This window comes from Megascapheus bottae, chromosome 8 (assembly GCF_031878675.1).
Source record: "Megascapheus bottae isolate mThoBot1 chromosome 8, mThoBot2.hap1, whole genome shotgun sequence".
NCBI classification, from domain to species: domain Eukaryota; kingdom Metazoa; phylum Chordata; class Mammalia; order Rodentia; family Geomyidae; genus Megascapheus; species Megascapheus bottae.
This window is the reverse complement of record NC_143516.1, coordinates 58,653,204-58,679,183: the sequence shown is the minus strand read 5'-3', so window position 1 is coordinate 58,679,183 and position 25,980 is coordinate 58,653,204. Positions and strand designations below refer to the sequence as shown.

The window sequence follows — 25,980 nt, the reverse complement described above, 5'->3', positions numbered from 1 at the left end:
TCCACTTCGGCATCTTGGTTGGCTCACTGGAGCTAAGTCCCACAGACTTTCCTGTCTAGGCTGGCTCTGCACTGGGATCCTCAGATCTCAGCCTCCTCAGTGGCCAGAATACAGGAGTGAGCCACTGGCTCCTGGTGGTCTGCATAGGTCCCTAACCACTAGATCTGCCGCCTCTGATTTCAGACCTGAGCCAATCTCCTAGGTACATTAGAAGGAAGTCCCAAATTTGTTTCCTTCTCTCTCTACTCTATGAACAACTACTTAATAATGTGTTAAAATATTTCTGATGATATTTTATCAAAAATCTTTGAGAAAGAGTTTATAATAACACAAAGTTATTTCCTTACATGAATCTTTGTTAGAAGAAATACTTTCTAAATAGTTCAATGTGAACTATTTCAGAAAACAAAATAAAAAAATTGATATAATTATAGTAACACGAAAACAGAACACAATGCTTTTCTCTGAATTTTTAATTGTTGATAGAGAGTAAGGAAGAATAAGCACTCATTACCAAGCTTTCACCCTATATTGAAGTCTCATGTTCAAGTTTCAATGAATATCGGGATATTTAACTATAACATTTGCATTTTAATAAGCTTGTAATAAACATTTACAAGACATTAAGAGCTTAAATAACCATATTTTCCATTTTCCACTTTTTGAAAAATTATGCAAAAACAGTATCCTTTTTACTGCTTACTACTGCCCTCTAGTGAATTTCTGGAGAATCACAGAGTAGTATAATATGCTAGGGTGGCTATCCTGCCTCAGATTTTACTCATTTTGATTTTCAATAAATCAAATTGTTTTTAAATTATATTTGTAACTTCATGAATTTCTTTTTTGTATGAGTATTTACTATAAGAGGAATAAAGCAAAGAAAACAGCAAACCCTTGCAAGTAACTGTCAGAAGCCAAAGGTGTGTACAGGATGGGAGCAGGCCCTGGGATTTGGCTGGACCCAGAGCAACCTGGTGCTGCCTGCAGGAGAAGCACACCCGCAGGAAGCCACCTCCCACACAGGGCTTCTCCGAAGTGGTCAGCTATTCACCCACAGGCATCACCATCCTAGTTAATTTGCTCCTAGGGAATCTTCCTACATGGTGGTCAGTCCTAAGACATGGATATGCAGTTTGGGTGTGGCACACAAGGACCTACAGACTGCAGTGAATGAACTGAAGGTTTTTATGAATTGTGAAAGAACTCCCTGAACGCCTGAGCTGAGGAGAGAGGAGACACTGGGGCTGAGGACGCTTGGACAGTGCCGACAGAGAGTGCAGCTCACAGTGTCAGCCTGTAGAACACGCAGCTGGACTGGATTTCTTGTTACAAAGCAGATTACTCCAAGCTCAGTACTGCTATGGAATGGCAATCTATCTTTGGTAGTCAGGGAGCCTCCAGGCCACATGGAGGGTCAAGGGCTTCCTTTGAGAGGTTCCATGAGTCCACTTTATTTTTTGAACATTGGGTTTGGTTTTTCCACGTAAGCCCGTTGTGCCAGAAATTTTAGCCACAAATCCACTTCCAGCTTTATGCTGGTTAATTGGAGATAAGAGTCTCACAAATTTTCCTGCCTGGGCTGGCTTTGAACTTTGATCCTGAGATCTCAGCCTCCTCAGTAGCTAGGATGATGGGCATGACCCACCAGAACCATTCTCCTGACAAATCTCTTTATACACTACCTCCAATAATTATCCAAGTATCATCTGACCTTCAAAAATCTCTGTGAAGAATTTTCTATGCCAATCTAAATCCGGAAGAGACTGACACAGGGAGGTTAGAAGACAAAGATGACAAACAAATCAGCCTAACAAATCAGTCACACAACAGCAGGCAGAACTCCAGATCAAACTACTGATTTGTGTCAAGTTGTGATTGCTTCTTTTAAAAACAAATAACTGACATGCTGTAGTCTATTCTGTGAGATAAGAGGACAATCACCAGCTGGTTTCAGATGGCAAGTGCCTTTGTGCTAATCTAAAACACAACTGAGTATCCACAGTATGCAACTGAAGTATACTAAAACGTGTATCTCTAAGGTTTATTGTATTTTATGGCCCGTGAATGACACGTAATACACAGGCCTAGCTGTCGCCTAACAGCCCATTTCTTTTATATATAAAGGAAGATATATTGGGGAAACCACTATTTTTCATTGAGAACACTCTAAACAGACTTTATTAATCTGAAAAGATTCCAGGTTATTTGAATGCTTCTTGTACAACGCTGATGCAGCAAGGATAATGGTGTATAAAAAACATTTCTGCCTTTTCTCTTATAATTTGAACAAAAGAGCTAAACAGCCATCTGTATATAAGCTTGTCAGTTGTTTGTAATTCATACCAACAACAGAGTCGGAGAATATTAGACTGTATCCTAGAAAGATACAAAGCTATTTGAAATATCTAATTCTATGTATGTTCTAGATATTAAGCCCTTGTCAGATATATATCTGGTTAAAAAAAAATCTCCCATTCTGTAGGCTGCCTTTTTAGCTTAGCATCTATGCCTTTTGCTGTAGGGAAGCTTTTGAGTCTAATGAAATCCCATTTATTAATTCTCTCCCTATTTTGCTGAGCCCCTGCAACTTTACTCAAAGTTCTTGCCTATGCCAATAAGTTATAATGAAATATTTCCCCTTCTTCCTCCTGTAGTACTTCCAAGGCTTGAGATCTGACACTGAAGTCTTCCATCCATTTTGAAAAGATATTCATCTAAGGTGACAAAGAGGGATCCAATTTCAGTCTTTTACATATGGATGTACAGTTTTCCAACATTGTTCATCCAATACATATTTTTGTTTTGTCAAATATTAGATGGCATAGATATATGGGTTTATTTCTGGGTCTTCTAGTCTATTCCACTGGTCTTCAAGCCTGTTTATGTGCTGTTTTTATTACTGTAGGTCTGTAGTAACATCTGAAGTCTGTAATTGTGATATACCTCTAGCACTGTTTGTATTTTGTTCAATAAACTAAACCTTCAAAGAATCAACCCAATTAATGAATAGGCTAGAGCTAAATAGAGTGTTTTCAGAATAAGTAGTAAAATATAGCTAATAAACACATGAAGACATCATTGGCTGTAAGGGAAATGTAAATTAAAACAACACTGAGATTCCATCTCACCCAAATAAGACTGACCATGACAAAAAAAAAACACAACAGATGTGAGCGGGACTGTGGGGAAAGGAACACTGAGAAATTATGGGTGGAAATGCAAACAGGTGCAACACTCAGGAAGGTGCTCTGGGAAGTCCTCAGTAACTCTATGATCCAGCCACACCACACATGGACATTTACCCCAAGTTGTACAAAGGATATCACTGCACTATTCAACCATAATCACGTTATGGAATAAACTCAGAGTGACTATGTGTGTGTATGTGTGTGTTATACACAATGGTATTTTTTTTTTTTTGGCCACCAGGATGAACATGACATCATTTTCAAGGAAATGGATGATTCTGGGGGAAAAAAAAGTATTTGTTAAGTGCTTCAGGCTCAGAGAGACAAAGAGTGCACATTTTCTCTCATACATTTAAGTTAGATCTAAATTATGAACATATGAACATATATGTAGACATACTGTTGTCTGCATATATACAAAACTATACAAAACTAAAGTATGGTATAAACTTACTAACAAAATGAATTCTGGGAAGCTGGAACATGTGTTGTGGGGGAGCGGTAGACAGATGAAGAAAAAAGGAGTGGCAAATAGTCACAGTACTTGATGTACAAGTTGAGATGCATGGGGCTGGGAGATGGGGAGCACTATGGAAGAGTGACACTGACCAAGATGTGCCTCATCAACTAATGTGTTGCACTGAAATACCTTTGTAAAACTACTTTAAGTGAAAACTTAAAATATATCAGATTGTAAAAGTCCTATATTCCCAAATAAAGTAAATTTACTTAGTAGCAGACACTAATACTAGTAAATAGTTCTAGTTTACAGACACATCTGTGGACCCATTATTGTAAAGTTCATAATCACCTTTAAGGTTCCCAAGTAATACTTGTTTCATAAGCATAAATAAAATGTTTATTATTAAATGCTTAAAACTTTATCATTCTTGTCAGTTATTTTAAAAAGTAGAAAAATAGAAAAAGAGAAGTGAAAACAGAACTAGGCTAAAGAGATTACTAAGGTAAAAGAATTGCTTTGATTACCAGGTAATGGTCATATGAAACTTACTGTGTATGTTATAGCTGCCAACATTCCAATTAGCGTGAGAGAACTAATGGAAAATGACAACGCAGCCAGGCCATCTGCAAAGGAGGAAAAGCATGAATAGATACAATAAGATACTCATGTGCTGAAACTCATCAAGTACAGTGTAGAAATCAAGACTCCTGCCCAGTACTAGGGGCTTCATGCTTGAAATCCTACATATTCAGGAGGCTGAGGATCTGAGGGTCATGGGCAACTGGCCTGGGCAGGAAGTCCTTGAGATTCTCATCTCCAATTAACTACCAGAAAGCCAAAAGTGGTGCTTAAGCAAAAAAGCTAACAAACAGCACCTAGCCTCTGAATGTGAGCCCAAATACCAGAAGAGTAACAATAGCAACAAAAATGAAGCCATTCTACATTGTAAAAGAATAGAACAACACACACTACAACTCTCACTGGGAAGAAGAGTTTTTAAAGGGCCAAGAAAAACAGATCTGTACAGGAGCCTTCAGATTAGCTAAGAATTACTTCCCTTCAACTCTTAAAATTCAGAAGAAAATCACTGGGCCTAAAGAAATATCAGTGAGGGGCCGGGAGTTTGGCTTAATGGTTGAGTGCTTGCCTAGCATGCACGAAGACCCGGGTTCGATTCCTCGGTACCACATACATAGAAAAAGCCAGAAGTGGTGCTGAGGCTCAAGTGGTAGAGCTCTAGCCTTGAGAAAGTCCAAGGACAGTGCTCAGGCCCTGAGCTCAAGCCCAGGACTAGCAAAAAAAAAAAAAAAAAGAAATATCAGTGAACTATCAGATAATCTCTAGGGAATATAAAGAACACTGCACCCTCCTCAATGACAGTGACAGGCCCAATCAACAACTGTTCTTCCTCCCTTCCCTTCTAAGTATTATCTTTCTCAGTTTTTTTCCATAGTCTTTAAATTACACAACCTAAACTGTTAAATATTTATTTTACTTTTTAACTCAAAAGGATTGTGAACTTAAGAGAAAAACAAATGCAAATAAAGAGTATTTTCAAATTTAATACTTAAAAAAAGTAAGAGTGTGGAAGAACATGTCTGTAATCACAGCACTCTGGAGAGACAGGAAGACCAAGAGTCCAAAGATACCTTGGCTATGTAGTAAGACTCACTATCAAAAAATAAAACCTAAGGGGCTGGGAGTGTGGCCTAGTGGTAGAGTGCTTGCCCAGCATGCACAAAGACATGGGTTCAGTTCCTCAGTACTACATATATAGAAAAAAGCTGGACGTAGTGTTGTGGCTCAAGTGATAGAGCACTAGCCTCGAGGAAAATCCCAAGGACGTGCTCAGGCCCTGAGTTCAAGCCCCAGGACCGGCAAAAACAAACAAACAAACAAACACAAAAACACAAGCTCGACACCAGTGGCTCATGCCTGTAATCCTAGCTACTCAGAAGGCTTCAATCTGAGAATCATAGTTCAAAGCCAGATCAGGCAGGAATTGGGAAACACTATTTCTAGGTAACTAGCTAAACCAGTGGAAGAGTGTCAGACATGAGAGAGAAAAAAACAGACCATATAAGAGTATAACAGAGAGTAAGACTTAGTACTAACACACATCAAAAAGATAAAATGAAACAATTTGGGGCGTAGCCTAGAGGTACAGTGCTTGCCTAGCATGCACAAAGCCCTAGGTTTGATTCCTTAGTACCACATGCTCAGAAAAAGCCGGAAGTGGTACTGTGACTCAAGTGGCACAGTGCTAGCTTGAGCAAAAGCATCCAAGGACAATTCCCAGGCTTTGACTTCAAGCCCCAGGACTAGCAAAGGAAAAATAAAACAAAAACAAAAACAATTTGGGTAAAGTATAACTAATTTGTAAAAAGAAAAAAAGACAAGATATTCTCTAGATAAGACAGGGACTATGCCCCAGGCATGAACACACCCACAAATCTACACACATACATGTGATGTGTTTATTAATGGAATAAAGAAGTTGTGGTACATTCACAAAGCACATTAGTTGGCTGCAACTATTTTAAAACATTATGTGGTGAAAAAATGTATATACAAAACAGAATCACAAAATTGCATTAGTGATATTTATAAAAGGCAAAACTAACATTCAATGGCAAAGACTAAAAGTAGTATCTCCTGTCAGAGGTACTAACTGGACAGGAACACTAATGGATATGCTCTGCACTTTGACAGTAATCATCTACATTGATGCATCTGCAGAAGCTGCATGCACTTTACTGCTTGTGTCTATTCAAAACACTTATCGATCTCTGATGCCTAAGATATATATAGAAGGGAGATAAGGAAATAAAACTAGAAATTAAGAACAGTTGGGGGCTGAGAACGTAGCCTAGTGGTAGAGTGTTTGTCTAGCATGCATGAAGTCTTGGGTTTGATTCCTCAGTACCACCTACAGCTCCAGTGGTAGAGCTCTAGCCTTGAGAAAGCTGAAAGACAAGTGCCTAGGCCCTGAGTTCAAGCCCCAGGACTGGCAAAATAAAAAAAAAAGAAAAAAGCAGCACATAAAGTAGCATAAGTGAAATGTATTCTAGCATATGGAGTGCATAAGATCTAAAAAAAAAAAAATTAGAACTAAAGAAAGTGAGGTTACCAAACCCAGAATAATGCTACCTACCTAATAGTTACTGGTTTAAGTTATCCTATTCTCAAAAAGCATAATGACTTACAAAATCATGTCCAAGGCAGTGTTCAAAGCCCTCAAATGATTAGTGGTAAAAGAAATGATTTGTTTCTCAGTAGTAAGATCCCTGTTCATAAGTCCTGGCAATCTACCAATAGATGACCTGCTCTTGTTGGTATTCGCAATTAACAAAATTAACAAAATGAAATCTTAAGTGAAAAACAAGAGGTAGATTCCAAGACTTTACTTAAAGTTTCCCATCTGAGTAAAAAGCAAAAACTGATGGCCAAAGAATATACATGACCAACCAGAAAGAATAAACATGAAAGCAATAACATTTCTCTGTGTAATTGCTTATAAAAGTAAGTATTCTACGTGTCTTACAGAAGAAAGTTGATCAAATGTAAACACTTTTGAGTAATATTTGATATTTTTGATTTCTAATTCTAGTGGCAAAAATTGCTTTCAATGATTAAATACCATTTTATTAGCCTGAGCCTGTCATTTTTTTTTTCCTCCTAAAATCTAGATCACATGGATCAGGCTAAGGAGATCTGGAAAGCAATGCCAAATATTTTGGATCTCAGCCTCCTGAGTGGCTAGGATTATAGGCGTGAGCCACCGTGCCTAGCTCATTTAATTATTATCCTGCATAAAAAATTATCACACTGTAAACAACAATACAGGGCTCTTTGGATAATGAAGAAAAGTAAAAACCATTATATGCAGCACATTTTTTAACATGTTAGAATAATGTATTATAGAATAACTTAGTGAACCACATGGAAATGGTAAGGACCTTTACTGCTGAAATAGTTCTTTTTCTTATGTGATAGATAGTACTGGGGCTTTAACTCAGGGTTGGGCACTGTCTCTTAGCTTCTTTGTTGAAGGCTGGTACTCTACCACTTGAGCTGCATCTCCGCATATGGATTTTTGCTATTATTGGAGATAAGAGTCTCACAGGCTTCCTGCCTGGGCTGGCTTCAAACCTCGACCCTCAGATCCTGAGTATCTGGGCTTGAGACACCACTGCCTAGCTGAAATATTTCTTTTGAACATGGTAATTTTGTGCAGAGGCCAGGAACATAGCTTCATAAAGCTAGACAGAGTGGACCTAACAATCCAGAGTTCCTGACTTCTCCTGTACAAAATTAACAAGAACTATATAATCAACCTCTTAGCCAAGTAAAAATGGGCTACTTCTCAGAAACTCCAAAGGACTAGGAAAGGTTCTGTGGATTTTTCTTTAAAGAATACTCACGACTACTTCCAAGCTCTTCAAAGAGGAACTTTACTTTCTCCCACTCTGTAGAGTTCTTGTTACTGGGAAGCGACAGTGGGACAAAAGCGCTGTAAAGGAGAAAAGCAGTGTTCAGTGGCTTTAAAACGCTCACATGAGTGCTAGTGGTTCACACCTGTAATCCTAGCTACTTAGGAAGCTGAGATCTGAGGACTGCTGCTTGAAGACAACCAGGGCAGAAAAGCTCATGATACTCTTATCTTTAATTAATAGTAAAAAGGCTGAAGTGGAGCTGTGGCTAAAGTATAGAGTGCTATCTTTGAGCAAAAAACTAAGAGACAGTATCCAGGCCCTGAGATCAAGCCCCAGAATTAGCACAAAAAGGAGAGGGAGTGAGAGAGACTGTTGTGTGTGGGGGGGGGGAGGGGGGATTAGATCCTGAAGACATGCTACAAGTACCTATCCATTTTTCCTCACACTCTTACAGATAACAATTTTAAAAAAGCATACACCCAATGGACATGAAACTGAAGTGATGAGTTCAACAGAATGGAAACTGACACTTTTACTTCCTACCTTCCGTCACCAGGTGAGTTCTACCTATCTTCGAGATGGTGCCTCTCTTCCTACTGCTCACTGAAGCTTCTCTTATTCTAACACATTTCTCTCACATGAAATACTATGATCATGTCAACAACACACCTGTAGTGCCTCCAACACATTTGGGTATATAACACTTTCCTGTGAGTAATGTACAACTCAGATACTTTTATAATTATTTATTTATTTTGCTGGTCCTGGCTAGAGCTTGACCACTTGAGCCACAGCGCCACTTTCGGGTTTTTCTGAGTTCATTAGAGGTGAGAGTCTCTCAAACTTCCTGCCAGGGCTGTCTGTGAATCTCAATCCTCAAATTTCAAGCCTCCCGAGTAGCTAAAATTACAGGCATGCACCAGTGGCACCTGACTTCAGAAAAACCTTAACTATGGCACCAAAGACTCATGAAATACTGATGGCTAGTGTGGTGTCTTCTCACTGGTTGGTGGGAACACTCCAAACACCACATTGGGTTTTTCTTTTGTTTTGGTTTCGAGGGAAAAGGAAGGTTTCAATTCACATCATACTTTTTTTACCCTGCTTCAAATACTCCTTGTCGATTTCAGCCACTCAGTTAATATATTTTATTGACTGAACTGTTATCTCCTGAGCAGTGAAAAGGTTTTTTTTTTTTTGCTTTCCCATTCATTTTGGTCTTTGCTGGTAGCAAGTCAGCATGAACTCAGAGCCTCATGCTTGCCAGGCAGGCCACACAGCCTACTGTGCTCAACTATTACTCCAAGACAACAGAACCTGGGTTCAGGGTATGCCAGGGCTTACTGAAGATTAGAAGAAGTGATAGGTAGGAGCCTTTGTCCATGGGATTAGGGTCCTTACAGGAGCAGGGAGACTCCAAAGAATTCTCATAGACACTTAGGAGAAAGAACAAGAAGACACACGACCCTACCACAATACCAGGAAGAAAGACTCCCTCCAACTACAGTCAAAAGCCCCCCAATTACCACAAGACCAGGAAGAGAGGCCTACACACTACAGACCACACCTACTAACATCCTGAGCATAGACTTGTAGCTTGCACAGCCATGAGAGCCACTCAGCCCGTGTACACTCAGCTCCTGTACAGTTACATCTTCATGCTTCTCAGTAAGGCTCCAAATCAGGACTGACAAAGTACTTAGTTACCTGTATTTATATAAATCATGTTTTACTGGAACATCTTTTATTTGCACATTTTAATTTTTGTGCCAGTACTTGGGTGGGTGTGATCTTGGAACCTGAGTGCTAACCCTTAGTTTTTTCACTCAGTGCTAATGCTCTACCAATTAACCACAGCTTTATTTGCAGCTTCTTGCTGGTTAATTGGAGGTAAGAGTCTCATGGAATTTCCTGCCCGGGTTGCCTTGGAGCCTCAATCCCAAGTAGCTGAGACTACAGGCAGGAGGTACCTGGCTACCCTAAATATCAGTATTGACAAAACAGACCAAACATGATCTACTGAACCCCATAAATGCCCCAGCCCCCCACTGGAGAAGCATTTCAGCAAAACTGAAGTGCCAGTGCAACTGATAAAGGGCCACTGCTTTCCATCCTGAAGAGATGGCAGTACAGTACCTGGCAGGGTATCAAACAGTCATACTGGTGTAAAACCCAGAGGCTTTTGTTGTCATTCAGATAATTCTACTTCCATTATCAGGTTGGAAAAAAGTAAGACTTACCCAACTAGAAGAAGTAGTCCACAAACCAGAACAAATCCCAAGGTGTACTTGAGTGCAGCTTTAACCTGCTACATGTCCATGGAAAAACAGGTCATTAGGCAAACCCTCACTGCACAAAGGTCTGACAACAGTACAAGCCAGCACTCATCAAAATGTGTATTTATATCAATAGTATAAAGACTCAACTACGGTAAATAAACATTATAATTGAAAGAAAAATAACTGGCATACAAATCTTAAGAACCTATGCAAAATCACAGTTTAAATTTTTAGGATCAGGGTCTTATGAGCAGCAACACTCTGAAAGCATTGTTGATTATCCAGTGGGTTCTACCAGTAAATTTTATAAATCAATGATTTTATAAATTATGTAAAGAAGAAACAATCAGAAACAATACTTCTAGTCCAATTCATCAAAATGGTTACAACCACAAGAAATATTTCATATATTGTCAAGGCACATTTTTGTATATATAAAGATTAAGTATTACATATAAATACATATACAAGCATTTTGAGACTACCTTCATATATGTGTACCTATACTTATACACTTTCATACATATGTGTGTGGGGGGGGGCGCTGAGGAGTCTTATTATGTAGCCCACACCAGCCTCAAACCTGTGATATTCCTGAATGGTCAGGAGTACACCACCATGCCTGGCTATGTATGTGTAAGTGTGTATGCATGTACCATGCCAAGCATTTATTAGAAGAATCTGACACTTTGACTCCTCTAATTCTCACAACAACCTAAAGACAGCTGTTCTCATCCCCATGTTAGAGATAAGGAAACTAAGGCCCCAGGGATGAAATGATTTCCTCAGGCCACTGGGCACAAGGCATTAAACAAGGAATAGAAATAAAAATCTTGAAATGCGTAGGCTATGTCTGGATCTATAATAAATCCAGAAGACTAAGAAACACAGAAAAATCTGAACCAGGACTGACAGCAAATATTTTCCGGGAAGAAGTCATATCTGCCACCGTCACATCATTTGTCCACTCAAGGCAATAAGGTCTCCAACAAAGCATCATGCAAAAGCTGAATATGTAGCTGAACCTTGCATTAGACCTCGCAATAAGACCCTCCATCTTTTGACTGGGAGTTTGGCCTAGTGATAAAGTGCTTGCCTAGCCTACATGGAGACCCGGGTTCAATTCCTCGGTACAACAAACATAGAAAAAAGCCAGAAGTAGTGCTGAGGCTCAAGTGGTAGAGCTCTATAATTGAGAAGTCCAAGGACAGTGCTCAGGCACTGAGCTCAAGCCTAGGACTGGGGAAAAAAAAAAAAAAAAAGGAGGATGCCCAAGGAAGATCCTGAGATCAGCCAAAGGCTAGGGCAGTGACAACTCAAATCTTGCTGACAGTCTATGAAATGTGTGGCCTGTGCCACATCCATCTCACCTTTCAAGTAGGAAGTCACTTAGTATCTGCAAATAATAACATGGACAGCTTTATAAATGCTTTCTATCACAGCATACCACTGTCACTGCAGGGAGTTATTTAAAATGTCATGATCCTAAGGTAAAAAGCTCTGAAGATTTTAGGCATGATTAAGCATGATACTGGGTTTTGAGTCCATTTTTCAGTTTTGTATTTTAATAAAACAGAAACAAGACATAAAATAAAGCTCTGTGACTCAATAAAAAGATATTTATTTCTACCAAGCTGCCTTCCCATTGAAAAAAAATTAAAGTATTGTTTTAACATATATCAACATGCAATTTTCTTCTTTGATCTGTTAACTACTATGTCTTTGTAGATTTTCTGTTTTTAAATCAGGCATGCCATCTAGAGAGAGAACCAACTTGACTATAAAAAGATAATATAGTTTTAAAGCTCTGTACAATTATATTAAGTAACATTTTAGTGAACTAACAGGCCTGCAGGTGAATGTCTGTAATGCTAGCTACTTAGGAGGCAAGAAAGAGAAGGATCAAGATCAGAAGTCAGCACAGGCAGTTAGTGTAAAGAATCTGATATTCTCTGTCTCATGTAGTTCTATTCGATATTCCATATAAATCCAAGTTTAAAAATATATGAATGGGGCCAAGAGTTTGACCTAGTGGTAGAATGTTTCCCTAGTATTCACAAAGGGTTCGATTCCTCAGTACCACATACATAGAAAAACCGGTGAAGTGGTGCTGTGGTTCAAGTCGTAGAGCTCTAGCCTTGATAAAGCTCAAGGACAATGCTCAGGCCCCAGGATGCCCCCCCATATACATATATAATATATATGTATACACACACACAACACACACACACATACTTGGAATTATCCAAGTTTCAGGCCTCTAACCCTAACCACTCAGGAGGCTAAGACCTGAGGACTGTGATTTGAAGCCAGCCACCTCAATTAACCAGCAAAAAGCCACAAGTAAAGGTAGGGCTCAAGTGGTAGGATACTAGCCAGGAGCCGAGAAGCCAAGCAAGAATGTGAGGCCCTGAGTTCACACCCCAGGACAGGCACATACAAAGTAATAGTAACAATAATAACAATCATGGCTTTCTATACCTACTAAGCATTTAAAAATTAGCTAGTTCCAACTCTGTTAACTGTAAAAGACCATGTAAATGTCAAAGACAATGAAAAATAAATTTAATATTATATTTATGATTTGATATTTGAAATGTTTAATACAGGTTTATAGTTAAAACTAAATTCAGCTGTTTCTTTTTACTTGTTTTAAGCCAACTATGAGGAAGTTTCAAATTTCAATGTGCCTAACATTGTATTTCTAGTAGACAAAACCTGATCTAACAGGATGCAATGGTAGTTATGTCATTTCTTGAAAAGGGAATCATTTTGAATGAAAATAATAAAAACTTTAGAGAAAACTTACAGTGCATTTTCTAGCATCATCGTCATCCTTTTCTTCATAATAGAAGTACACAAAAGGAATCCAGAAGAACACACAGAACAGAATCACAGAGTACAGAGCTGTGGAAATAAATAGCATACTGGAGTCCACTGAATACACACAAATCAATCTATCCATGTGTGTTTACAAGATTATAGACTAGCCCTTCATCAGGGTGATCACCCTGTGTGAGTGTGTGCAAAATCACAGACACGACCTTCATCAACTGCAGTCTTGTCCTTCATGAGGGTGATCAACCCGTGTTTGTGCCTACATGACCACAGCCTGAAGCAGTGCCCAGGCCCTGAATTCAAGCCCCAGGAAGAACTCAACAAAAGGAAAACATTCTAAAAATGAAGACACCAGTCAAGAGCACAAGTAAGAGATGTTAAGATTTAAAGTAGCTCAACTGAACCAACAAGAAATGTTAACAAGTGAACCCAGTCAGGCACAGGTAACTCACGCCTGTAATCCCAGCTACTCAGGAGGCTGAGATTGTAAGACTACACTCTGAAGCCAGCCTAGACAAAAGTCTGTGAAAATGTTCTTATCTCCAAATAAAATCCAAAAAGCTAAAAGTGAAGGTGTGGTCCAAGCTGTAAGTAAAACATCAGCCAAGTTAAAAAAAAAACTAAGAGTTCAAAGGCCCTGACCGAGTTCAAGCCCCAGTGGCAAGCGCGTGCACACACGCGCGCACACACACACACACACACACATAGAGGGGAAAAAAAGAGGCACAGTGAGTTAAAGCAGTGTAGGCAATGGAGAATAAATGCAGTATGATTAGCAGCCCACATAGGAAGTGAAGCAGATACTTACTATAGTAACCGTACAACACGGTGTCCTCAATCTGTCTGCTGACATTGGCATTGGCCCAGTCCTGGGACAGAAAGAACAAAAATATTAATGCTTACATTCATTTCCCTATCACCTATAGATGACTGGCTATCATCTTAAAACTCCATCATTAACACAAAAAAGGTATGGTCCATTTATTCAAAAAATGGGAGGTATCCAAGGAAGCAGATAAATTTCATTGTTTGCATGGTTCTGTGGAAACACAAAGTCAAAAGGCAGCCAGATGTAGTACATTCCTGTAACCCCAGCACTCTGCAAGATGAAGCAGGAGGATTGCAAGTTCAAAGTCAGCCTGTGCTCTACAGGGAGACTGTGTTGTAGCATTTAACTCAGACTGAAGATGAGAGATGATTTCCCAGATTACCTATAAGTAAGCCTGAATGGAGAAAGGATACTCTTAGGAAAAGAGGGAATAGTACAGAAAAAGGACAGGAGAGGGCAAGTCTGAGAAGCTCCAAGAAGCTAAACATACATTCACTAGAAATGCTGGACAGGGAGAGTGCAAGTGATGTGGCGGAAAGACTGCAAGAACTTGAGGGTCAGAAGAAAGCTGTGGGCACTGTCAAGGGCAAGAGAAAACAGTGATAAGCCCATGACTATAATCCTAACTATACAGGAGACTGAGATCTGAGCATAGAGGTTGGAAGACAGCCAGGGTAAGAAATTCTGTGAGACTTATCTCCAATGAGCCACCAAAACACCCATTGTGGAGCTGGAGCTCAAGTGGCAACAGCAGCCTTGAATGGAAAAGGTCAGGGATAGCACTCAGGCCATGAGTTCAAGCCCTAGTACTAGTACAAGAAGGAAGGGAAAAAGAGAGGGAAAGAGGGAGGATGAGAGGGAGGGGCTGGAGTTTCCGATATCTTGGGAGACCCAGCCTCAAGCATGACAAGGTACACGTGAACCTGAGTGCTTGCTGAGCCTTACCCAGTAAATTCCAGTCTGTGCCTAGACTTTTGCTTAAGAGATCTTTATCTAATAGTATTCATTATATTGTTTCTAAAGTTGGAGACAAACTAACTGTCCCAGGGAAAGAAGCTAAAACATACTATTGTGCACTTACAAAATACCACACAGTCTGCAGGTACTGGTGGTTCAAGCCAGTAATCCTATCCACTCAAGTAGCTGAGATCTGTGTACTATACTATGGTTCCAAGCCAGCTGGGGCAGGGAAGTCTATAAGATTCTTATATCCAATTAACCAACAAAAAACCAGAAGAAGTACAGCTCAAATGGCAGAGTGCCAGCTTTGAACAAAAAAGCTAGGTGACAATGCCCAAATCCTCAGTTCAAGCCCCAGTATCAGCACACATATACACAAACCCAGAAGCTGAGAAACAAAGAGGATAATTATCTCTACCCCCTTTCATTCAACATCCCAGGAAGATCCTGGACAACCCCAGAAGAAGTAATGTGCTCATGAGAACTACCTAAAAGTTATTCTTTAAAACTGAGTAAGGGCCCAACTTCAGAAAATAAAGTACAAAGTCTGAAGTGTCTTAGCAGTCAAATCATTATTTAAATCTAGTACAGCGTAACTATTTTGAAACTACAAATATGCACATCTTCCATTTCTGTTAGTGCAACTGGCTTCTCTCCCCTGTCATAATTCTAAGTATCTGATACACCATGCAGAATATGTTTTATACACTGTTATCTCTCAAAGTCAAAGATACGTTTTATATGCTGCTGTCTCTCAAACTAAAAGAAACTCCCATTATTTAAAACACAAAGGCATGTGAGACAACCAAAAACCAACAAAAAAATAGAACAAATACATTTAGAATGTTTCAGAGGAGAGGAAAAGTATATATAATGTCTGTCCTTCAGGCTGACTTATCAAAGTCCTCCTCCTCTGCCTGACACTGCTTGTTACGACACCCTCCCCATAGACCAGTGGGTCTTTCAAGAGGCCATTGTTCCCAAGAACATCTGACCACGTCTGCAAACCAGGATGGTGACAGCCACAGCTCCAGACATCTAGTCAGTGGAGGGCAAGGCCACTGCTAAGCACCTACAATGCACACAAGACTCTTCACAACAAAGAATTCTCAGCACAAAGTTACTGGTGGAAACACTTGGTGTCTCCAGGAATCTAGATCCAAAAGACAGGAATTCTTCCAACTTATTACCCAAGCTAAAACCCGTGTCTATTAGCAAGCCTTCCAAATGGGAGGCCTATCACCTATTCATCTGGTATACCTAAACCCTTTGCCCAGTCAAGGACATTCCACACTCAATGACACTAATCTTTCAAAAACCTCTTACTTTACTCGTTTCTTTTTTTTTTTATTGTAATTAGTGAAAGGGTTACATGATACTTGCCAGATAGAACGTGCATTAATTCACATACATTGATACCCTTTCACATGTCTTGGTACCCGTTTCCCTCCCCCCCCACACCCCCCACACCCGTCTTGGTTTTCCCCCCTTCCCTATCAAATTTCAAATATCCAAATACAAATAAATTCAATATATCAGATAAAGTATGCAAATCTTAGCAAATCTGAGGACTGAGGTTCAAAGCCAGCCCCGCCCAGCAGGAAAGTCCATGAGACTCTTATCTCCAATTAGCTACCCAAAAGCCAGAAGTAAAGAGCTATGGCTCAAGTGGTAGAGCACCAGATCTGAGCAAAGAAGCTCAGAGGCAGTGACCAGACCCTGAGCTCAAGCCCCAGGACTGGCACAAAAATATGAAAAAAACAAACATTTCCCCTAGACCTCATTTCCCACTTCTCTAGAAGATTAAACTGCTTGAAGTTGCATACTTCATAAAGTATACAGGTTTTAGTAATTTCCATTAAACAAAAGACATAAATGTAGAAATAAAAACACTCACCATGCCCCAATACTCCCACTTTTCTAGGGAGGGGGGGGGCAATTGTGTCAGTCGTGGGGCTTGAACTCATGGACCAGATGCTATTCCTGAGGGTTTTTGCTCAAGGCTGATTCTCTACCACCTGAGCCACAGCTCCACCTCCAGGGTTTTAGCAGTTAGTAGATCAGAGTGTCATGGACTTTCCTGCCCAGGCTGGCTTTGAATTGTGAAATTCAGACCCCAAAGTCCCGAGTACCTAGTATTATAGATGTGAACCCCAGGCACCTTCCTAGAAGACAAAACTTTTTAAGAAGCTGTCAACTTTCCTTGAGACTACCTTCACAGCACTATTCACATTTAAGCCCCTCTGACTTGATCAACCACTGCTATGCCACAGCTATTCATGAGCACCAATGACCAAAGCCAGGGGACACCGCTCTATGCTTCTCACACACGGTTCAACTCCAATAGCAAAAGTCATCCTCCCCTCCTGACACACAGTTCCCTCTGACTTTCTTGTCCATTTTTCCTATCATGTCAAGTTACAGTATCTCCCCTCTGGCCGACCTCTAAAGACAGCACCTACAAGTCCCCTGTTCAATATCAGGTCCCTTCTAACTCAGGCTCCTCAGCACTATCCATACATATCCGCAAGTCCTTTCTCTAGTACTAAGCATAGCTTCCATTTCCTGACTCCATCGGCTTCAGCTCAGGGCCTGAGCACTGTCCTTGGACTTTCTCAAGGATAGAGCTCTGCCACTTGAGCCTCAGCACTACTTCTGGCTTTTTTCTACGTTTGCTGTACCAATGAATCGAACCGGGGTCTCCATGCATGCTAGGCAAGCTAGGCCAAACTCCCAGTCAAAAGATGGAGGGTCTTAATGCGAGGTCTAATGCAAGGTTCAGCTACAACACTTACTGAAACTTCCATACAAAAAAACACAAACACACACACAGACACAGGCACACACAGACACACAGACACAGACACACACACACACACACACACACACACACCAAGCGCTGAAAGACACACGTGTAAGTAAATTGCTGTCTAACTGCCTAGGAAATAAGGGCAAATATTGGGAAATTGGATGACATCAAATTGAAGTCTCTGAATAACAAATGAAACCATTACCAGAACCAAGAGGCAGGATAGCATGGGATTAAATCACCAGCTAATCAATGGATAACAGATTAACATCTAGAACATACTGAGCTCAAAAGGTTAAATAGCAAGAGAACAAATAAGCCAAACAATAAATGGCCAACAGGAAATTCAAGCAATTAATAAATATATAAAGGTATGTTCGACATCTTTATCTATTCAATAAATGCAAATCAACACCAAGATTGAATCTCAACCCAATCAGATTGGCTATCATTAAGAAAACAAACATGGGGCAAGGAGCATGGCCTGGTGTAGAGTGCTTGCCTAGCATTCCTTGGTACCACATACACAGAAAAAGCTAAAAGTGGTGCTGTAGCTCAAGTGGTAGAGTGCTAGCCCTAAGAAAGCTCACGGACAGTGCCCAGGCCCTGAGTTCAAGCCCAGGATGGGAAAAAAAAGCATCAAATTTTGTGAGAATATGAGAGAGAAAAAATCCTCTGTACTGTTGGTAGGAATGTAAACTACTGAAACTCTCATGGCAATCAGTACTGAGATTCCTCAAAAAGCTAAAAACAGGATCTAGGACCATGCCACATCACTCCTAGGCATTACCAAAGTATTATAAATCAATACACGAGAGAAACACCTGGATGCCATATTTATTACAACTCTATTCACAGTAGTCAAACTGTGGAATTGGCTAAAGTGTTCAACTACCAGTGAATGAGAAAAAAAAAAAAAAACAAAAACAACCCACTGTGTATTCTGATCAGATTCATTTGATCATTCTCCCTCATTCCCACATGTAACACACAAAGAGGGTATTACTCACCCATTAAAGAAAGTGGATTAAGTCTTTTGCAGGAAAATGGAAGGAACTGAATTTTGAGAGAGGTAATCCAAAAGCTCAAAAAGGACATCACTGGAGAAATTTAGATCTAAAAGATTATCTATATACATAAATAATTGTAAGTGTACATGACTAATTTGTGGAATGGCTTGGTGAATGGAAGAAGGATAAGAGATGAACATGAGAATGGTGGAGGATGAATAAATACCAAAACACATGTTATCTATATGTCTAAAGACAGCACAAGGCAACTCACTGAAAGCTGCTGGGTACCAAGGGTCAGGAGGGATGGGTAAAGAGCACTGGAGGGAGTGATTCGATGATAATCAGGAAATACTATGGTAGCACTGTGTCTACATGGGCATTCCCATGCACAGGCACACTCACACACTCCAGATTAACAACAGGATCCCTCATATTGGCATTAGTAATTCTTGCAACAGCTAACAGTCTGCTTCTGGTCTCCCATATTGCATTCTCATTCTCTGTGCTTACATTTCAATGTTCACACATCCCAAGATAGGAAAAAAGAACAAAATATACTGGACTATTACCAAATAATTGCTAAGAGTTCAAAAGGAAAAGCAAAGGACCAACCACAAAGCATGGTAACACTCACCTTAAAAGTGCCATTTTGATTTTTCATGTAAGAAACCAAAAATATGTCCACAGGCAGAAGAGCTGACGTGACTAGTGCAATTGCAAGGGAAAAAATTGCTGTTATGGTAGAGACAACTTCGCTTTCCCGCTGACTTTGGTATTTACGAACATAAGTCCAGCAAAATGCCAAAATGGCCTGAAAGAGAACAAAAGGAAATGACAGTTATGATTTTATTTATTCTCTGACACTGACTTTTCTGTTTGAGTTTCCAGTGGGACTGGGGCTTGAACTCGGGACTCATGCTCTACTACTTGAGCCACTCCTTCTGGCCCTTTGCTGGTTAATTAGAGATAATCTCATGGACTTTTCTACCTAGACTGACCCTGAACCTCAATCCTCAGGTCTCAGCCCCTTGAGCAGCTAGTATTATAGACATGAGCCACTGGAGCCTGGCCTCTAGTGGGAAGCCACCTATAATAGCAGTCACTCTCAGTGTCACTTGTGACTTCTCTATGTGACTCAGTCTGCTTCTTCTTTCACTTGGTATAAGTCATCTGAAATCCATCCAAGTAGACATACATCAAGTCCTTCACCCTTCATTTCATTACAGCACAAAAAAACAAGTAGGAAGAGATTTATAAGCAGGATGCTGGTGGCTCACACCTACCTATTCTAAAGGTTGAGATCTGATCACATCTCAAAACCAACCTGGATAGAAAAGTCCAGGAGACTCTTGTCCTCAATTAACCACCAAGAAGCTAGAAATGAAGGTGAGGCTCAAGTAGTAGTGGCCCTTGGGTATAAAAAAAGCTAAAGGATAGCACCTAGGCTGGTTTCAAGCCATAATACTACCACACACACACACACACACACACACACACACACACACACACACACACACACAATTTAAGGCTCTGGAATTTGGATGATGGAGTAAAAAAGAAAAGATACGCTAAAGTCCTTGCTCAAGTATTTACTGATTTTGTTGTTTTAAGAAAAAGTATTTTTTCTTCCACAGAATGTTATTTATAGTAACATTTAATATGTCTGTTTTTAAATGAATTCAGAAACACTTTAAATATTCCTGAAATCTGTTTTGAATTCCCTGGGAACTGGGACTCAGCAGTACTTCACATAAAGTGTAGGGTACACTTTGTTGGTAGATTACAAGAATGAGAGATCTGTACTTTTCCACAGTTAAAAGGGAGCTAACTTCTGCAACAGGGTATAAGTTACGCCAGAGATGTGGACTTTTGGTTTTAAGAATGTACAAGACTTGTTTGTTGCAGATAACAAGAGAAATTACATCATAAAGTAACCCAATACCCTCTTCTATAAAATGAGAATAGAAATTCTCATGGCAAATTCTAAGGATTAAATAAGATATAGCGTTCTTGGTACTGTGTTTGGTCATATTAACTGCAAACAAATAACAGTGACAGTAAATAAATGTATGATGAAGTAACATCTCAAAGGATTTTAAAAAAGCAAATATATAACTTGTTAACAATTGAGGAAATTTTTTTAAAAATTGTTTTAATTGGTTTAATAAAAAATAAATTTTTGTTAAACTTTGACCCATAAGTCTCTAAAACACTGAGAATACACAAAGCCCTCTCTCTCGCCCCAGCCACAGACACCACTGTCTGTTAACAGCCTTCTAAGTATCTAGGATTACAGGTGTGAGCCACTAGTGTCGGGCTCAGACCTAAAACTAGGCTCAGACTGAAGACTTGTTATGTTTTATTCTTTTTGTAATATAATAAGTGAAAACACTAGATTCTAATGGGAAGCACAAAGACGTTGAGGCCAAGGACACACAGAGGTGTGGAAAGAGTTTAACACATTGAATAATTTTACTTGATCATTTTAATAATGATCAGGCCACTCCTGGCAGGCATGATCAGATGTTGAATAATCAACAACTTAAAAAAGAAAGATCAAAAAAAAAAATCCAAACATAAGATGGCTGGAAAAAGACACCTGAGGTCATGCAGGCAGTAGCAATCTTGACACGGCACTGGCCCAACAAGGGCAGCACCCTACAGTGACGTGACCCTACACAGACAAGGCCTACACGAACCTGGCCTACATAGATATGACCCTACTTGACATGACCCTTGGGAGAAAGGCAAGGAGGGAACTTAACCTGGAAGTCAGAATAGTGGCCATCAGTGTGGAATGGCGGAAAATGGCCAGAAAACCCACTCAAATCCATAGGGAAGGATGGGGGGGACGGTGTAGAGGCAGAGGAGAGGGATGAGAGCAGGACTTGATGGGGGGGAGGGGTTGTGGGGATTGGAGGGAAGGGGAGGTGGGAGGGGAGGACAGAGCAGGTAGATAACCTTGTGTCAACAGGGCCCAAGGCAGCCCAGGAGAATGGGGCACAGGGGTGAGGAGGGGCAATCAAAGACCCACAACCCCTCCTCACCCCCTTCCCACCCACCTCCCTCCTGGCCCCTCAGCCCAGACCCTGGTCCCTTCCCCCCCTTCCCCTCCCCTCCCCTTGGCCCAGTCCCTCGCCCCTCCTCATTCTCTCCTGCCCCCTCACCCCCCCTCCCGCCCCTCAACCCCGCCCCTGCCCCTCATCACCCCTCCAGCTCTTCCCCAGCCTGGTCCCTCCTCCCCTCCTCCCCAGCTCAGCCCCTCGCCCCTCCTCACCCCCCTCCCGCCCCCCAGCCCCGTCCCCGCCCCTCCTAATCCCCCAGCTCTCCCACAGACCCGTCCCCTCGCCCCTCCTAATCCCCCAGCTCTCCCACAGACCCGTCCCCTCGCCCCTCCTCACCCCCTCCCGCCCCTCAGCCCCGCCCCCGCCCCTCCTAATCCCCCCAGCTCTCCCACAGACCGTCCCCTACCCCTCCTCACCCCCCCCAGCTCCTCCCCTCCCTTCAGCCCCGACCCCGCCCCTCTTACCTCCCAGCTCTCCCCCAGCCCGGCCCCTCGCCGCCCCTCAGCCCCGACCCCGCCCTGGCACAGAGGTCTGAACAGGAAGCCCACGCCTGCGTCACCCGGCCCAGGAAGCCGCTCTCCGCCAGACTGAAGGCCTGGAGGGCCACAGGGTCCGAGGGGTCAGGGGCTCCCGGCCCTCGAAGCCCGCCCCCCGCCCACCCTACCAGCAGCAGGAGTCCGAATATGCACCAGCCGGTCACCAGCTCGGCCGAGGCCGCACCGGCCGCCGTCGCCGCCATCTTCGCTTCCGGTCGAGCCGGCCGCCGCGCGGAGGGAGGGGCGGGGAAGGGGAGCGCGGGAGCGGAGCCACGGGCCCTAAAGGTTAAAGGGGTGGCGGGGCGGGGCCTGGTTACCCTGGAGACGCGGCTCGCCTGCGCTCACTGGCGACGGGCGGCGGGGCGGGGCGGGGCGAGCGCGGGGGGGCGGGGCGAGGGCGTGTCAGGACGTCGTGACGTCACCGGGGCCGTCCGGACCACAGCCCCAGGCCGGGCGGGTTAGGTGCCCTAGACACGCAGCGTCTCCCGGCGCGGGCTCCTCCCTGGAGCCTTGCCGAGGGGCCTGGCGAGGGCGACACGCCGCCGCCGGGGCCTGGTCTGGACCTGGTGTGTGTAAAGTTCGCTGGGAGGAGACCGGCAGGTGGCTCAGGCAGCAAAGAGTGTATTGGGGGAGCGCACGAGACGGAGGAGCCCCTGAGAGGGAAGAGAAGGCAAAAGGGGAATGTGCCCTGAGCTGGAGGCTGTGGAGACGGACGGGAGGCGGGACCACGGTGGATGCGGAAGTGACGTGAGCCCGGCCCCCTCTCCCAGTCCTACGGAGTGAGGGGGCAGTTCCGGAAGTGACCTCAGCCCGGGGCCCTCTGCTGATTCGCAGGCTCTTGGATTCTGGGAAGCCCGCGAGCTACCTTCCATGAAGAGGAGCCGGCCGGGTTGCTTCCCCGTGGCCTAAGGGTGTGGGCCTGGTGAGTGGCCTGTTCTGGCCCTGCTGTCCAGGCCCCTCTTTGTGGACCCGCGCGCGTCCGTGAGTCTCCAGGATGCAGGCTCACTGAGGCCACCGCCGCACGGCCTCAGTTGTAGTGTCTAGACCATTCAGCGGTGTCGTGGAGATCGAGACAGCACAGCCAGGCCTGCTGCGGAAGCGGTGCCTGCCCAGCACAGCCGGGTGGAGTCGGCGCCGGGAAGAAGGAAGGAGGGACACCACCTCTCCATCGTATTCCACGTGCTGGTGTTCCCTCCCTGTTTGAAGTGCGAAGCAGGCGTTTGGGGTGAGGAGGGCAGGCAGGCCCGCCAGGACCTAGTAAGGAGCACGAGGAACAAAGCCCTTTCCCGGAAACCGCACACCCGACGCTGGCTTTAGGCCGACTCTGAAGCACACCTTCGCTACTTCGTTCTTCTGTGGTACATCCAGCCATCTGGAGACCACGTTCTTACTGCTTCCTGAAAGAGAGGGAACACCTCTGCTCTAGGTAGTCAGTTACTCAGAATTCTGCTATCAGCCATGTTACAGATGTTGAAGATCCCAGATTCATGGTGTCTCCAGCAAAGAATTGGATGAGAACACACAAAAGTGACAGCAAAGAATGTGATGATGGTGACAGGGTAATCCATTAAGAGAAACTGAAGGCCCAAGCTGCGGTTAAGATTTCAGCTTTCTGGAGTCTGTTGTGGGAAATTCAAACCTCAGGAGTGATGGGAATCTGCTTTGTTCTCATAACTCTGTATTGTTCCCATGGACCAGTGACCACTCTCCCCCTTCTGGCTCTCAGGAAATTTTCACCCCTGGCCTATCTGAAAGCACAAAAGCGCCAGTGGCATCAGGGTGGCCCTACCTTAAAACCCCAGACCATAAATCCCAACAGGGCAGTTCTGACAGTAAGTTCCCAACAAGAGAGGACACAAATTCCAAAGACTCTCACCCTGGAATATATAAAAACCTACCTTCACCCCACCCCTGCCCTTCATTTCACCTTCCCTGCGTGGTGTTGCAGAGCCCCTCTGCAGCCATAATTAAAGCCTACTCTGATCTGCTGAGGTCTCTCCTCTTTCTCCTTTCACCTGCACGATCGTTCCAACACTCATGACTCAGTGTCCTAATAAGTACTTGCACCCCCCAAAGAAAATCCACATACTCTTCCTCAAACCTAAGATCCTTTCCTTTGAGAATGATTATTGGGGAAATGACACTGTGGCTGGAAGTGGTAGAATGTTACCCATGAGCAAAAGAGCTCAGGGATGGCACCCAAGCCCTGAGTTCAAGCTCCATGACCAACCAAAAGAAATAAAAGAATTTATTGACTGGGAGAAATGGGGAGAACAAAAGAAAGGGTGCTATTGATGAAGACGCATTGCACGCATACTCTGTTTACTTATTGACTTGAAACCCATCTTTAAAACTACTTGAAAAAAGTTTTAAATTTTGTGGATTTTTTGAATACATATTCTAATGAGTTTGCAGAAGACAGGAAACATTGCTCTCCTGCAGTTGCTTTAGTTTGCATTCATAACTCATGAAAAGGTAGTTTGATATCTGAAGACTGTTCCATTTTATTTTCAACCTAATGGCCATAAAAAATTCAGTGCCAACAAATGTTGGAAGAGAAGACACTCCAGAAGACCTTCTATCAAAACCTAGATCCCTTGATGGTATGGACAGAGCCAGAAGCAGCAGAGGTGTCTGTTGCCGAAGCCATCTAGGTGGGGTGGGCTTAGGAAAGGGTCACCATGCCTTTGGCTAGACATTTGCTACATCTGTCTTTGGAAAGAAGAAATGGGTAAAAGGAAGCTACTATTTAATAAATGTCAAAATTCCTATATTGTGGATGTAGAATGTCCAGGATGCTACAAGATTGCCTCAGTTTTCAGCCTCACACAGAGGCAATTCATTAATGTGTGTCAACCTACAGGAGGAAAGGCCACAGATCCACAGAAGGTTGTTCATATGAGAGAAAACCCTCTCATGATCTGTAGGACTTCTAGGTTTTGAATGTTTTCACAGCAAGCCTTAGCAGTTCCGCTACTCTACCAAGATAATGCAGTTATGTTTGGCTTTGTAAGCTATAAAATCATGAGCACCTGCATTCGTGTTTCAATAAAATTTTGATTGTAGATAGAATTGCAAGAATGCTGGAAGTTTTTGACAGAAAAGTTGTAAGGGAGCAATAATTCCTCCCCTCATTGCTGTCTTTCAGCTCACTGGGTAATTCCTAAGCCTAACGCCAGGTGTGGGGAAACAGAAGATGGTTCACCTATAAGGTTGAACTTCAGATTTCCTGTATGGGGAGGAAAGTTCTGGATCTTGTTACAATGGCTGAGGGCCACTGAGTTCGACATGCACTGAAGTGAAGCCTGGTGCAGGAAGGATGTGGGCTGGCTTGGCACTGTGCTCTCACCTCACCCTCTGGTTTCCCCCTTTGCTCATGGGTCTTGAGATGCACTCCACCTTTATGCTTATTCCACCAGAGAAGGCATTCCAGAGGGTGCCCAAGGCTCCTGTGACAATAGGAATGGGCAGAGCAGTCAAAGTCGAAAACCAAAGTAGCAATGATGACTCAGAATGATCACTGAGATATCCAGCACAGAGACAAACCTGAAGCAGAGAGTA

At 42.6% G+C, this 25,980-nt stretch overlaps 1 protein-coding gene and 1 pseudogene across 1 annotated transcript in view; one reads left to right on the top strand and one right to left on the bottom strand.

Annotated features, from left to right (window-relative positions):
• Positions 1–22,755, bottom strand: part of Lmbrd1 (LMBR1 domain containing 1) — a 45,200-nt gene extending 22,445 nt beyond the window's left edge. The window contains exons 1-7 of the mRNA XM_090338495.1: positions 22,548–22,755; positions 19,453–19,629; positions 14,016–14,076; positions 13,179–13,276; positions 10,331–10,398; positions 8,079–8,167; positions 4,204–4,277 (exon numbers count right to left, since the gene is read on the bottom strand). Of these exons, the coding sequence (XP_090194621.1) occupies positions 4,204–4,277; positions 8,079–8,167; positions 10,331–10,398; positions 13,179–13,276; positions 14,016–14,076; positions 19,453–19,629; positions 22,548–22,622 (642 nt within the window). The 5' untranslated portion in view covers positions 22,623–22,755. The remainder of the gene's footprint in view (positions 1–4,203; positions 4,278–8,078; positions 8,168–10,330; positions 10,399–13,178; positions 13,277–14,015; positions 14,077–19,452; positions 19,630–22,547) is intronic.
• Positions 22,756–23,610: 855 nt separating this feature from the next.
• Positions 23,611–25,440, top strand: LOC150060002 (small ribosomal subunit protein eS27-like pseudogene; annotated as a pseudogene).
• Positions 25,441–25,980: the final 540 nt, after the last annotated feature.